The following is a 15550-nucleotide window of genomic DNA, read 5'->3' on the forward strand; positions in this document are numbered from 1 at the left end:
CTCTTCTTGAAGCAATTACTGGTTGTCCTTTTGCTATTGACTTTATGACGGGGGGCGGAGGGGGGGGAACCAACTACTTAGACAGACATGGTAGCTTCCATCACTGGTGAGAGGCTGAGGCAGGAGGATTGCAAGTTCCAAGAGAATCTGGTCTACATAGTAAAACCTTGACAAAAAAAAAAAAAAAAATTACAGGATCTTGCACAATTTTGGATTGCTGGCACCTGGACTATAGCCTGAACAGACAGATCAAAAGGGAAGGACCCCATCTGTTATCAAAGGTGTCATTAACCCACATAGCACCAGGAATGACTCGTCTGTTCTCTGCTATGGGTCTCTGCTGGAGATGGAAACACGAAGACCTCTCCCTGTTCTCTGTCTTTTGTCCCAGCCATTCCAAGCCGTCTGCAGTTTCCCAGATGTGTCACGCATCTCCTCACCTCGGGTCCTGAACAATGTCCTCTCCGTTTGGAATGCGCTTGCCCGCCAGCCTCCTCTCCCCAGTTCTCCTAATCCAAATTTACTCCTTCATTTCCCCTCCGTGCGTCATTTACTGACTCTGTTGGCTGCCGCGGGGCTGTATTTGGATGCGGTTCCTCGAGGGTGATCCAAAGCACTCCCTCTGCAGACATTCGCTTTAGTGCGCTGCGCCCCGTGAACTGGCGCGCGCAGCCTTTCTCAGTGGCCCGGGAGCTCTTCTAGATAGATGTAGTTTGACTTTACACGTTTGACACCCGGCGCCTCCTTGGCACGAGGCCGCAGACCATACCCCAGCCTCTCTGCCATGGCTTGTAAATCAGTACGACTGGAGTATGGCCCAAGATCCAGGGAGTCATAACAAACTCACCAAGTGATTCCAAAATCACACGCAGCTTCTAGTCGGGTTGATGGCGACAGTAACCAGATCTCATCTCCTGCCTGCGTCTTCAGTTTAATTGCAGACAAAATAAATGAAACTATCTCTGGACCTTGGGCAATGGTAACGAAGACCTGGATGCTGACAGAGGAGATGATTGCTTTAGAATGTGGCTGTGGAAAGCATTCTCTGGCTGTACTCGAGAGAGGGGAACCACCCAGGGTTCAGCAGTCTCTCTGAGCAGGAGTCCAGGAAGGCTGATGTGGCCTCCCTGGACAGGGAAGTTAGGGAGGAGAGGAGCACCCCAGGCTGCAGGCGGTCCCAAGTCTTCAGCCGAGGACAGATCAGCATGTATGCCAGCGGAGATCACCCAAGGGTTCAGATCCCCCTGGCACCGCTGAAAAGAATGTTCTCCAGAGCTCACAGGGCTGAGAGAAATGCCAAGTTGAGGAGTAAGTGAAACACTCAGAATCTCTCCCCGGTGAAATGCTTGCTGCACAATGCCCCATTGCCCACGCAGTACACAGAGGGGGTGGTACACACCAGTCATCCCAGAGCTGGAGAAGCAGAGACATGAGGGCAGGGTTTGCAGACCAGCCAGTCTAGCTGAGTCAGTAAGCTCTGAGGGCAGGAAGAGACCCTATCTTGACAAATAAGACTGAACCTTATTGATCGAGGAAGACACTTCTTCACCATCTGGCCTCCACACACATCTGTACATACACACACCTGTACACACACACACACACACACACGAAGGTTTCAAAAGCAAATGAACACTTGGGCTGGGGAGATGGTTTGCAAGGTAAAAGTGCTTGGCACACAAGCATGAGGACCAGGGTTCGAATTCCTAAAACCTACATAAAATCCTGACATGTACTTCAGTGGGGAAATGGAAGACAGAGCCAAGACAGCCTCCAGACTCCTACAGGTCAGCTAGCCTGGGGTATACAATGGAAAACCAACAGAGAGACCCTGCTGCAAAACAAGATGGACTATGAGGACTCACCCAAGGTTGCCTCTGATTTCCACACGCATCTGAATTCGCATACACAAATGCACATGCAAATACACACACACATTGTACAAACACACAGAGTCTTTTTTTTTTTCAGCACATGGAGCAGATATCAGCCAGGTAATTACCTCTGCCTCCCTCCTCCAGCAGGGGTGAAGCTTTGGAAACCCTAGAATAACCACTCAAGAAATTAAAAACAGAATTAACATAGAACACAGCAATTCTATTTATGGGTAGATTTCCACAGGATTGAAAGCAGAGAGTTGAACAGATAACTTTAAACTTTTATTATATTGGGGGCAGGGTACATGTCAGTGCCACAGAATGTATGTGGAGGTCAGAGGGCGTCTTTCGGGAATCAGTTCTCTGCTTCTACCATGGGACTCAGGGATCCAAGTGAGGTGGTCAGGCTTGGGCAACAAGCATTTTTACTGGCTGAACCATCATCCTAGCCTTTGAGCGGAGACTTTAAATTTTAATTTTACTTTTGCAAGTATATGTGTGGTGTGTATACATGTGGGAGGGGCACATGTGTACAGAAGCCTGAGGTCGACACGGGAAACCTTCCATCTTATTTACTGAGACGGGGTGTCACAGTTAAACCCATAGCTCACCAGTACGGTTAGTCTGGCTAGCAAGCCTGATGTGAGAATTCCACCCCATCATGCCCTCTGAGCACTGGAACTACAGGTGAGTCACCAAGCACACCCAACACTTATGCGGGTTCTGAGCCTCCAAACTCTGCATGGTGCTGAACTCTGCAGGGCTTCAGGATTGACCTAACCAGGGCCATGATGGAATAAAGAAAGGACGGACACACAGGCCCGCTCACAGAAAAGCTGGGATCGGGGGCACTTCGATCACTATGATGGCCAACAAATGCAGCCTGGAACCAACTCATGTTTCTTCTATACCTCTGAATCAAGGAGGTGGGTTTGTGGCACACAGCTGAACGAGGAGGCAGGGTGAGCTAATCTTGGTAGGAGTTCTGCAGAGGGAAGCGGTCCCAGGCTTCAGTCATCCTGGAGGAAGAAGCTGTGGCTGACAGTTTCTCCAGACACTGTCAATGTCCACAGTGGGACAAGAGGAATGCTTTGTCATCACTTTGAGCCTCACCCTGGGAAGACCTTGCCATTCATGGGGGTCTGCGGCACTGGGGCCCTTGACCTGACTGTGTTCACGTCAACAACACATTCACTTTAAGACTACCACTCTAAACAACGTGGCCAAGTGCTTCACCCATCCAGTCAGCTTTCCAGCCCTTGAACAGATGTTTTTAAACCAATGTCCACAGAAGCATCATTCCACATCAGCTAAGAAGAACAAGAACAAGGTAGGGACGGAGAGACTTGCCATTCAAGAAATGGCTAAATAAATAAAAGTTTGGAGACAGGCTCAGTGGCCCATGCCTATTATTCCAGTACTTAGGGAGGCAGAGGCAGGCAGATCTCTGTGAGTTTGAGGCTAGCCTGATCTCCAAAGCAAGCCCAGACAGTCAAGGCTACCCAGAGAAACCCTGTCTCGAAAAAAAAAAAAAGTTTGGTACATATAATAAAATCTTATTTAGGTTTTAAAGAAGAAAAACTTCTAACATCTTACACACAGATAAAACCTGAAGGCATTATATGACATGGGTGAGTCACAAAGAGTCAAATCCTCTGTCATTCCACTTAAAGTAGATAGCATCAGACACAAGGAAGTGGAATGAGGCATCCAGGCACTGCAGGAAGGCACTAGGGAGGTCTTGCTTTGTTTTGTTTTCATTTGTTTGTTTGTTTGATTTTTTGAGACAGGGTTTCTCTGTGTAGCCTTGGCTAGTATGATCGTGGGGGGCATACAATTGAACACCATGATGGAACACACCTGTAGCCATACGCAGGAAGCGAAAGTAGGAGGACTGAGCTCATGGGCAGCCTGGACTAGGCAGTGAGTTACAGCCTGAATTACAAAAAGGAGGCTCTGTCTAGGAAGGAGGGAAGAGAGAGGAAGGGAGGGCAAAAGAGACACGGCAGACACACACTTGCTTTAGAGAAATACCAAATATATCCACTAGAGGGCACGTATAGGCAGGTAAGAATAAAGACCCATTAACTCCAGCACTCAGAATGAGTCAGGCAAAGTTCTGAGTTTGAGGCCAACTTGGTCTACATAGCAAACTCCAGGCCAGCCAAGGCTATCTCAAAACAAACAAACAAATGAAAGAATGAAGACCCCACTTGAAGAGTTTAAGTTAACCTGGGTATAACTCCATTTTAAAATAAAGAGCCATCTTGACTGGGAGCTGAATTCAGATACCAGGAAATATCACAAAATGTGCATCTGGCAGAAAACAAAGTTAACTCTCCTAACAACAGCCTCCAGGAAATATCACAGAATAAATGCTTCATAGAAAATAGAGACAATCTCCCTGGCAATAATCAATGGGAATCAGTTGCGAATAGGGTGGGAAAATTCTCCCCAATGTTTCAGATATGGTTTAGAAAAATAGCCATTGTGATTATATGCCTTAGCCATTGTGATTGTGTGCCTCAGAAAAGGTCACCCCGCCCTGCTAAACTTCACCGAATTCTGTAACACCAAGGCTTGTGCCCCCCTGCTTGCTGCCATGGAAACCCCCTGCTCACAGACTTTTCCTTTAAAAATCCTGTTCACTCAGAGCTCGAGGTCCCACTTCTCTACTGCTGTGTCAGTGAGACTTGGGTCTCGAGTTCAATAGCTCTTGTAATAAAGCTCTCTTGCTATTGCATCGAGTTGCCTCCTGGTGGTCTCTGAGGGTCCCGTGAACCTGGCATTACACACTAAAGTCTGTGGGGCTAATGTTTTTATTTATATTTAATGAGTACAGCAGTCATGGGGGTTGATTCTCTCCTTCCACTATGTTGGTCAAACTCAGGTCCTCAGGCTTGGCAGCAAGAGTACCTTTATCTGGTGAGCCATCTCAATAGCTACTTCTTTATTCTTAAAAAATTTAATCCATACAAAAGAAAGGCTGAAAGTGAAAGGACAGAAAAGCATATACAGGAGTAATAAGAAAGCTGTGTGCCTGGGTGGGAGAGGAATTTTAATTCAGAACGTGGCTGCGCTGGCAAGAGATCAAATGCAAAGTCCTTCAAGTTTGCAAGATCCAGCTGGAATACAAACAGGCCTTTAATCCAGGAGAAAGAAGCAAACAAATCTGAGTTCAAGGCCAGCCTGGTATCCAGCAAGTTTCAGGTAAAGAAAAGCTTAGATCCAGGTTTGGTGCTGCAGCATGTCTTAATCCCAAACAATGAGGGTGAAGTTACTTTGCAGAAGGAATCACCCATGTTTGAAAGTGATGTCTGAGTGGCAGAATCAAAGACTTGACAACTCTCACAAGAAGACAGAGGAAAGGGAAGAGAATGGGGGAGAGGGAAGGCAGTTTTACTGGGACAGAGAGACAGGTTGCAGAGAGAGAACTCAGATGAGGACCTAATCAGCCAGAGAATGAGAAGGATCCAGGAGATTAGAGCAGATTGCTTGAGTTAGTTTGAAGCCAAGCAGAACAGTTCAGGGGCTGGGAGAGAAACCAGATTGAATACATTTGAGCCAGAACAGCTGAGTTGAACCAGCCAGCCCAGAGCTCAGTAAGAACTAGGAAGGGTGAACTTATTAAGCAATAAGTCTCAGAGGCAGAGACATTCTAGGCCTAGGTTAAATTGTACAAAGGTTAGAAGCTTTCAGGATTAGGCCTAGGTTAGCAGCCGGAGGCAGTAGGCCTCCAAATCTTTTGAAACACTTTTACATTGGTTATATTACTGTCAGACAAGCAGACTTCAAGTTTAAGAATGCAGGGACAGAAAAGCACAGCACAAGGCTAAAGGGTGAACAGTTATGAGAATGTAACAAATCTGTTATGTGCAGGCAAAAACAGAAAAGATAAAACATGCAGAGCCACAGCTGTAGTGAGATTTTTGGTGTCTTAAAAAACCCAGTTATGTAAACATGTTTTTGTCTTAATCCCAGGTGTGGGATATGGGGCTGCTTCACATTGTCCACAGCAGTAAACTATTTAAAAGCCTCAGGCATGCCGTGAGAGGGGCGTGATCTTTGCCAGAGGCCAGAGAGGGATGGGCTCTGAAGGTGTGGCTGTTCTTCCTGCTGGTTCCTGCTGTTGCTGGTTTGTCAAGCGGTCAATAGAAAGGAAAGAAGTTGGAAACATCCTTACAATGAAGAATGGACTTGTGCCCAATGAACTCAGGGTCCCTAATCGGCAGGGAGTAGTAAAAAGATCTCAATGGCTCCTCTCCCCACTAACCCTCAGCCTCTCCTACCTGTTGTTGGGTGTTGGAAGGAACTGGGGGTGGGGGTGTAGATATAATAACCCAAATAAAATAGCTTAAAAAATGCTAAAACACATGTTGGAGATTTCAATTTTTTTTTTTTTTGTAACAGTAAATAGAAGACCCGTCATGATAATGAAAAAGCATCAACGATTCCACTGACTTTTGGAGCGCTACCCCCACCAACTGCAGAGTACATGTTCTCAAGAGCTCAAGAACATTGAGTCTGGTCCATGAAACAAAGTTCAAGAAATTAAAAAGTTAAATCTGACCTTTGTGGAATTGAATTTTAAAATAACAAAATATTGGGAAAATCCCCCAAATACTTAGGAATTAAGCATAGTTTTATGTGATTAATTATCTAAAATACTTTTTAAAAGTCAGAAAGTTATAAACTGAATGACAATGAAAACAGCCAGGCATGCCAGTATAGGCTTGCTGATATAACTTTTTTTTAATTTTATTTTTATTAATTACAGTTTATTCACTTTGTATCCCAGCTGTAGCCCCTCCCCACCCCCTCCCAACCCCACCCTCCCTTCCTCTTCTTCTCCTATGCCCTTCCCCTAGTCCACTGATAGGGGAGGTCCTCCTCCCATTCCATCTGACCCTAGTCTATCAGGTCTCATCAGGACTGGCTGCATTGTCTTCCTCTGTGGAGGTGGTCAAAGAGCTAGCCACTGAATTCATGTCAGAGCCAGTCCCTGTTCCTATTACTGGGGAACCTTTTTGAACACTGAGCTGCCATGGGCTACCTCTGTGCAGGGGTTCTAGGTTATCTCCATACATGGTCCTTGTTTGGATTATCAGTCTCAGAAAAGACCCCTGTGCCCAGATTTTTTGTTTCTGTTGCTCTCCTTTTAGCACTCCTGTCCCCTCCAGGTCTTTCTATCTTCTCCTTCTTTCATAAAATACCCTGCACTCTGCCAAAAGTTTGGCTGTATCTCAGCATTTGTTTTGATACCCTGCTGGATGGAGTCTTTCAGAGGCCCATGATAGGCTCCTGTCCTGTTCCCTGTTTTCTCCTTCTTCCGATGTCCGTCCTGTTTGCCTTCCTGAATGAAGATTGAGCATCTTACCCAGGATCCTCCTTGATTAGTTTCCTTAGGTGTACAGATTTTAGTATGATTATCCTATATTATATGTCTAATATCTACTTATAAGTAAGTATATACCATGTGTGTCTTTCTGCTTCTGGGATACCTCACTCAGGATGATCTTTTCTAAATCCCATTTGCCTGCAAATTTCATGATTTCCTTGTTTTTAATTGCTGAGTCGTATTCCATTGTGTAATTGTACCACAATTTCTGTATCCATTCCTCAACTGAGGGACATCTGGGTTGTTTCCAGCTTCTGGCTATTACAAATAAAGCTGCTATGAACATGGTTGAGCAAATGTCCTTGTTGTATACTTGAACATCTTTTGGATAGATGACTATGAGTAGTATAGCTGGATCTTGATGTATAAAGAACTTAAGAAGTTAAACAGCAACAAATCAAGTAACCTAATTTAAAAAATGGGGTAGAGAGCTAAACAGAATTCTCAACAGAGGAACATTGAATGGCAGAGAAACACTTAAATGTTCAACATCCTTAGCCATCAGGGAGATGCAAATCAAAACGACCCTGAGATTTCACCTTACACCCATCAGAATGGCTAAGATCAAAAACTCAGGTGACAACACATGCTGGAGAAGATGTGGAGAAAGAGGAACCCTCCTCCATTGCTGGTGGGAATGTAAACTCGTACAACCACTTTAGAAATCAATCTGGTACTTTCTCAGACGATGACACATACTTTCTTTTTTTTTTTTTAATTATTTTTTTATTTTTTTTTTATCAGTTACATTTTAACTCTGTATCCCAGCCATGTCCCGATCCCTCATTCCCTCCCAGTCCCTCCCTCCCTCCCTCATCTCCACCGTGCCCCTTTCCAAGTCCACTGATAGGGGGGACCTCCTCCCCATTCATCTGATCCTGTTTTATCAGGTATCTTCAGGACTGGCTGCAAAGCCCTCCTCTGTGGCCTAACAGGACTGCTCCTCCCTTCGGGAGTGGGGAGACCAAAGAGCCAGTCATTGAGTTCCTGTTAGAAATAGTCCTTGTTCCCCTCGCCTTGGGAAACCAATTGGTTACTGAGCTACCACAGGCTACATCTGAGCGGAGGTTCTAGGTTATATCCATACATGGTCCTTGGTTGAATGTCAGCCTCAGAAAAGACCCTGTGCCCAGATATATTTGGTCCTTGTGGAGTTCCTATCCTTTCCCCATCAGACTAACTCCCCTTCTTTCTTATGATTCCCTGTACTCTGCCAAAGGTTTGGTCATGAGTCTTTGCTTTGAAAACACTGCTAGTTAGAGTCTTTCAGATGCGCTGAGTAGACTCCTGTCATACGTTCAATGCACATCCCATCTGTCTTTCTAAACGAGGATTGATCATCTTACCCCATGTCCGCTCAATTGATTATCTTTTTTAGGATGACACATACTTTCAATCCAGTACTCAGGAGGCAGATATCTGAGTTCAAGCCTGGTCTATGAGACCCTGTCTCAAAATAAATGAAGAACAAGCCTCCTCCCTCCCCTCAAAAAATAAAAATAGAGTGTCCAGACATGGCTTAACAATTGTGGTGGTTTGAATGAGAATGACTGCCTTAGACTCATATATTTAAATACTTGGTCCTCAGTTGGTGGAACTGTTGGGGAAGTTTGTTGAGGTCACTGGGAACAAGCCAACCCCACTGTGCTGTCTTGTGCTTGTGGATCAAGATGGAAGTCCTCAGTTCTTGCTCCAGCCCATGCGTACCTGCCTGATGCCACGCACCCACCATGATGACCGTCAACTGACCCTCTGCAACTGTCAGTCTCCATAAGCTCTTCTATAGGCTGCCTTGGTCATGGTGTCTTAGCACAGCAATACAAAAGTAACTCTAACAACTCACCTCGATACAACGGAGCAGAATCTAGGTCCCTGTCTTAACTTTCTCTGCACTGACAAGCTGTTTTTGATAGAAATTTTGCACTGGAGACGTTCATCTTCCAAAAGCCATTTCCTATCAAATCTGGCCATCATTCAGTTGATTACTTTTGAATGTTGTAAAGGGAGAATTCAGCCTAGTGCCTAGTGCACAGTAAATGCTGGCCAGATTTTAATAAAATTATCCATCATTTTAACCTTTTTATAGGGGGAGACTGATTTTCTACTTTGAGTGAATCTGAATTTGCAAAAGTGAGTCTCAAGTAGAAAACTTTCCAGAATGATTCCAATGAATAGATTGCATAGTGGTATAAATGACGGAGTACCGGCCACAATAATTCATTACGGGTTAAACTTACAGAAACAAAACAAGCTGCACTTCCAAGGCAATAAATTCAAAGTAAAAGGACTGTATAAATGTTACCAAAAGCCTATTTGACAAAAGGACAACCCAGATCCACACAGCTTTTCACCATCCTTGAGACCAAGTAGAGTTCAAGTAAAGCTGTGGCTCTTCCCTCTCTTTGACTGGAAATGGAATGACCTTTCAGGTTGGTTTTTTAAGGGAAAAGTGAAAATAACAAGACTTCTCTCAAGATGAACCCAAGGGCAGCTAGTAAGAACTGACATTAGAACCTGGCTTCACTTTAACTGCTGCTTTCCATCAAACTGCAAAGCGAGACCCAGTGGGACCTGGTGTTGAAGTTCTCATTGGCCTCGCTCCACAAATGTCCACGAGAGCCTCACACCGGGCTCCACAGCAGGAAAAGCAACACCACTTTTTTTGTGTGGCTAATTTGGGAGAGAGGAAAGGGCATCGCCCACAGCCATCCACAAGAACACGGCAGGGCTGAGGAAGCCTGCAGTTCTTGATGTTTCTAGGCACAAATGCTTCAGCCCTAAACTAGCCAACAGCCCTTCTCAAGTTCTTCATGCAAACCTCAAAGCTGCATTTGCTGTGCTTGAAATACAAATCATACAAAGCACAGCCATTGTTATTATTTCTTGTAAAAAAAATGACACTTCCAATTTTTCCACTGATTTTTCCATTGTTTTATTATAAAAATCAACATTTCATTTGTTACAATTCAGCTTATTGTAATAATCAAAAGGGGGATTTATACAAGGTACCTTTATACAGTTTATAATTAAAGCACTTATTTTACAAAAAGAGGGAAGTGAATAAGTGGACAAGGGCTGACCAAATGTTGGCCATTATAATATAAATACATCCTTGCAAAGCACCATCGTACCAAAGTCGATGTACAAAAACACCAGCTGACTTTAAGACAATGACGAAGATTAAAGCTTAAGAAAAGTTTAGACTCATAAAGACAAACATCCGAAAGCAGCAGCAGATCCTTCACTTGCAACAAGGCCAGTCTGGTTCAGTCTCTTGTATCCTCTTTCTCTAGCCATCCCTCACCCAGACACAGATGGAAGCATTCCCCTTGCTTTACTTTCCTCTTAGTATTCCTGGTTAGGCATCGATGTAGATACACAGCCACGAGGATATATAGCTTTACCACCCCTTCAACTATATTTGACGGAAAAAACAAAGCCCCAAATGGACAGTTAAGCAAAAGCATGTCTTCTGTAACTCTTTGGTGTTGACTCTGGGAAAAATCTAAGTCAGATGGAAAAATCCAGTGACTAGTGTATGCTGGGCCCATACTCTGCTTCTGAGTATAATAAATCAGTCTGTAATTCTAAAAATTCCCTAGGAATAAAATTCAGAATGGTTTATAAATGCCTTGTGAAAATGATAAAACAAAAATGATGGTTTCCTTCCGCAGAAGGACGGTGAGGGCAGTTGGGACCTTGATTCTAAGTTGTTAGGATAAGGGCCCATGCGCCTGCCTCCTGCTCCACTCAGGTGTAAGCTGAGTTCAATGAGCCATGCAGAGAAAATGGATCCACAATGTACAGCATATAAAGTCACAAATGTGTACTTTCGTATTTGATTCCTTGATTTTAAGACTTTTAGATTTCAAAAGTCAAACCCTTGCCACTTTTACAAAGCAATGCCACGCAGGAGTCCTAAAATCACATCACTTCTCAGATTGCTTTAGGCTTGGGATAAAGACACCCCAGGAAATGAAGCGATTCTGACATTTTAACTAATGCTTGATGGTAAACTTGCTCAGTCCACATACACACTTACACAAGGCTCTCAATTGTAAATTCTTAAATACTGCCAAGCAACTGATAACTTTACTCCTATCTATAGTCTAATTCTGAGTAAGAAATCAGTTTGTAAGTCTTTCTAAGCATTGTGAGGTCACCAAAAGTAGGACATGTTGGGTTGAACGAAACAAGACTTTTGTTTCTGAACCTTGCAGGGAAGTAGGCAAGTAGGCTTTTCTTACAGAAATTCCTAAACACTAAACACATTTCAAGTAACTGTGAGGTAGCACAGCTATGAACTCAAAACAATGCTCAGTGATGGGCCTTTAAACAGCAAGACCATAAAAAAAAAAAAGTTTCCCCCTGAAACGAATTGCATTGCCAAAAGGATTGTAAAATTTAAAAACAGAAGAAAAATATTAATAATATTCTACCCACCAATTCTAGCTGAAACCTTTCCTGTGACTGCCATTTATCTGACCTTGGTTAGAAGACCCAGGCTTCAAAGGAGTAGAGTCTGAGTCTTAGTTATAAAGATTTCAATGCAGAAAAGCTTACTATAGTCTATGAAAGCAAGCTAGATCAAAGGTCCCCTCATACACTGTCAATCAATAAAAAGGTATGCTTTAAGATATGCATTCAAAATAAATACCCATGTAACTATGGAATCTAATCAAGTTTTATTCCCATTTTCTCCTAAATAACAAATCTAGACAACCTAATATAAAACTTTCTTTCCTTTTTCCCAATTTATGTTCTTGTAAATTTATTTTTCCTCATTTTTCGTATGTTCAATAATTACGACACCATTTACTTTAAACTTAACTGTCCATGTAACTTGAGTCTCATTATCTCTTTCCCAAGTTTGACAACCCTCACTATAAAGTATTCTCAGAAATGTTCACTACAGAAAGAGGATACTGAGATTAACCTGAACTGCCTTCAAATCATTTCAACAAATTGGCACAAAAATTAGTATTTTGCAAGAAGAGGCCATTGCCATCGCAGCACAAGCACTTGGACGGGGATGGAACAAGGCAGCACCTTCCTAGCTCACTATAGTGCAAATCTCTACATGGGAAGCACACCAGACAAAGATGCACATTAAAAATGTAAACATACAGAATTCTCCAATTCTAACTGATCCCCAGTTATTGCTCACCTTTCCATCTTTATGTAAGCATCAAGTGCCTCTGTGTGTCACAGAAGGTAAGTTCAGTGTCCATTCTGTAATGAGTACTTTGCTCCAGTAATAGGAAGAGTTAACGCTTGACTGACTGAAATGCAAGACACGGATGGATTGCCATTTACTTGGGTGCAAGGTGAGTGCCCCTGATTCTGACTAAGCTGCCCCCAACAAACCAAGCATGATTCTGAAAGGATTAATTTTCTCTCTAAAAATGTTTCTATGTGTTTTTTAAAAGTCACTTAAACTCTGCCAAAATTCTGGAAATCGTTTCTTTCATTGTTTCCTCTTAGGCTCTAAAATTCAGAGAGGCCTCAATGCAACATACTGTTTTAAAAACACATCCAGTAAGTAACCAACACTTGTTAAGATCAAAGTACCTAGCATAAAAACAGCTCGACTTTAGCAGAGGAGTGCTAGACACATGTAAAAAGCACAGAAGCAGAGCAGTGTTAGGGTCACCTCACAGGTCAGCCCTGACAGCAACAGATGTAGCAGCCCAGTACATGAGAGCAGATCAGGCATGTGACAGAAGAGACGGCCGTTAGTCTCCAGAGCTCACATTCCTGAAGCTGAGAAGTTAATCCCCGCTGTCAAATGTGTGAAATTATTTAATCATAGTGGGCTAATAGAGACGACACACAGAAACACAGGAGGTGAGTGTAAGGACTGATTGCGGCTCGTGTGGAGACAAACACATTCACAGTGCGTAACAAGAAGGACCTCACAGCACACTAACAGGACGCCTGCAGATGGCCCTCAGAAAACCTGGTCCACGCAGCGTGAAAAACGACACAGTCAACACAGGGGAAACCTACCAACAAAAACCCTGCTTTTTAAATACTGTTTCTAACCAGAGCACATTTAAAATGTTTTACTCAAAAAATATACATAAAATGATTTCACACTGTGATATTGTATGCTGCAAGGATACAAAACTAATTTACAAGAATATAACAGATCTGTGATTTTTAAGTATTGTCTATATGTGCTGTAAAAAGACACTTTAATGAGCATTAAAACAATCATGGAAGACCAATAATATGGCTAACTTTTGATTATGCAAAAACAGCCAACAACTTAAAAGCTCAGCCAAACGGTGAACAAACATAGCAGGTACACTGAAATCAATACTTTGTTTAACAACTTCCATTTACTCAATTCCTCAGATTAAAAAGCTTAAATAAATCACGGCTCTTGGCAAAACGGCCTACAAGTTGCTGGGGAGGCAGCAAGGTGAAAGCAGCTAGTGTTGACATGAACTGTGACAGGCGTGGGCTCTGGCAGCTCCACAGCATCCTGCAACAGACACTCCATCTCCTACAACAGCAACACGCAAAGTGGATTCTACAAGTATCCACTTTCCTCAGGAAAACTGTTGGATTCCTAGAGAAAACAAAGCCCTTTGTCCAAAGTTAGTATTGTTATTTTTTTCTTTCATGGTTTCTTAACTTGTTGGCCCTCAAATGTTAGTTAACCTGAAGGCGATTTGGCTACTTCCAAGTTTGCCACTCTAAGATGGAATTACTTTCTCCGTTTCCTTTATTTTTTGGTATCATTAAAACCCAGACATTCCTGGTCAGTGATGCCTTTATTTTCCTGTTTCCTTTGTACTCAGTTACTTCACTGGGCTTAAGGCATGCTTTGTGTATTTAGTTTGCAAAAATAAAACTTTTAGTACAAATTTATTTTTTATACAAACTTTTATGGCACAAGCAGAAAATGTGCTGCTTTAAGAAAATATATAAATACCCTTTTCTTCTGTACAAATATCTCCAGTGCCCCCTCTTTATAATGTCCACTGTACATGTCTGCCTCGCGCTTCTCCAGAGCTCCCTCCCCCCCTCCAGATCTCAACCAGATGTGTATTTACATTTCCCGGTGGAGGCAGTCAGAGGAGGAGGGACCCTCCTCAGGAGGAGTCCGTGCAGGGGGAGGGTGGTGGTGGGTAGAGATGGTGGGAGTAACTTCTCTCAGTGTATGGAGAAGGAGGGCAGCTTTCATAGTTCTCCTCTGCTGACAAGTACTGGCTTCGGGGTGTGGGTGGTGGGGGCACAGGTTCTGAGTCATAGTTCAAGTCACTGGTGTAGCCCTTGGCTGTTGCCACTGAGGTCATTCTCCGGCTAGGAGCATAGTCACTGTCACAGACATCAGTGCTGCAGGGTGTAGTGGGTGGTGCAAAGTGCCGGTAGCTATACGGCCTGTAGCTGGGACAGAAAAGTAATAAGGAGAAGAGCAGTTAGTTTTATGGAAGACTATTCTGTATCAGAAATCACAGAAACACATGTAAATTCAGTCTGAAAGCTATGACCTGTTGCAGTTCAAATCTGTATGGATGGGTAGTCCTTGCCTGGCACATACAGTGAGGCCATAGGTTTAATCCCCAGTATTATCACAACCAGAACACCACTGCTTTTAACTGGCACAGATGAAGAGGCAATAAATAGCACAATAGCAAAGGAAGACCTTTGCAGTTTTTCATTTGCAAGTAAAACGTAATCAGAGGCGAGTAAAAATGGACAGAACTGGAGAGAAGAGGAAGTCAACTGAGTCCCAAATGTGCTCTTCTGCTTTCAGGTAAATCTAAGTGCATGAGCAGCACACCCTGGGTTTGACCCCCACAGTATATAAAAAAAAAAAAAAAAAAAAAAAAAAAGAGGAGGAGGAGGAAGAGAAGGAAGAAGGAGGAAGGGGAAGGGGAGGAAGAGGAAGAGGAGGAGGAAAAGGAGGAAGAAGAAGAAGAGGAAGAGGAAAGACGACTAGGAGAACAAAAAACAAACCAACTCAAGAGACGTACTTATTGAGGCAGTATAGCAAACTGGTCTGTCTTTCTCCCAGTGCTGGGGACTGAACCCAGGGCCTTGCTCACACAAAGCCAACAGTCTACTGCTCATCTCCAGCCTCAGCTCCCCTCTGCTACCTCACACTCGCAGATCTAGCAGTTCTCGCAGTTGACACTGTGTTGTGTGGAAATGGATCTTCAACATTCTTTAGTCATTTCATCATTTGCCTAATAGGTAAGTTAACAATGTCTGAACTTCCAGTCAGGACAGATCTATCCCTTTACTGCGATGTGCAAAGGGA

At 43.4% G+C, this 15550-nt stretch overlaps 1 protein-coding gene across 2 annotated transcripts in view; it reads right to left on the reverse strand.

Annotated features, from left to right (window-relative positions):
* Positions 1 to 10182: 10182 nt before the first annotated feature.
* Lrp6 (LDL receptor related protein 6) overlaps positions 10183 to 15550 on the reverse strand; it is a 118381-nt gene continuing 113013 nt past the window's right edge. For both annotated transcript variants that reach the window (XM_021641342.2, XM_021641340.2), the window contains one exon: positions 10183 to 14673. In XM_021641342.2, the coding sequence (XP_021497017.1) occupies positions 14379 to 14673 (295 nt within the window). In that variant the 3' untranslated portion in view covers positions 10183 to 14378. The remainder of the gene's footprint in view (positions 14674 to 15550) is intronic.

This window comes from Meriones unguiculatus, chromosome 5 (assembly GCF_030254825.1).
Source record: "Meriones unguiculatus strain TT.TT164.6M chromosome 5, Bangor_MerUng_6.1, whole genome shotgun sequence".
Taxonomy (NCBI): Eukaryota; Metazoa; Chordata; class Mammalia; order Rodentia; family Muridae; genus Meriones; species Meriones unguiculatus.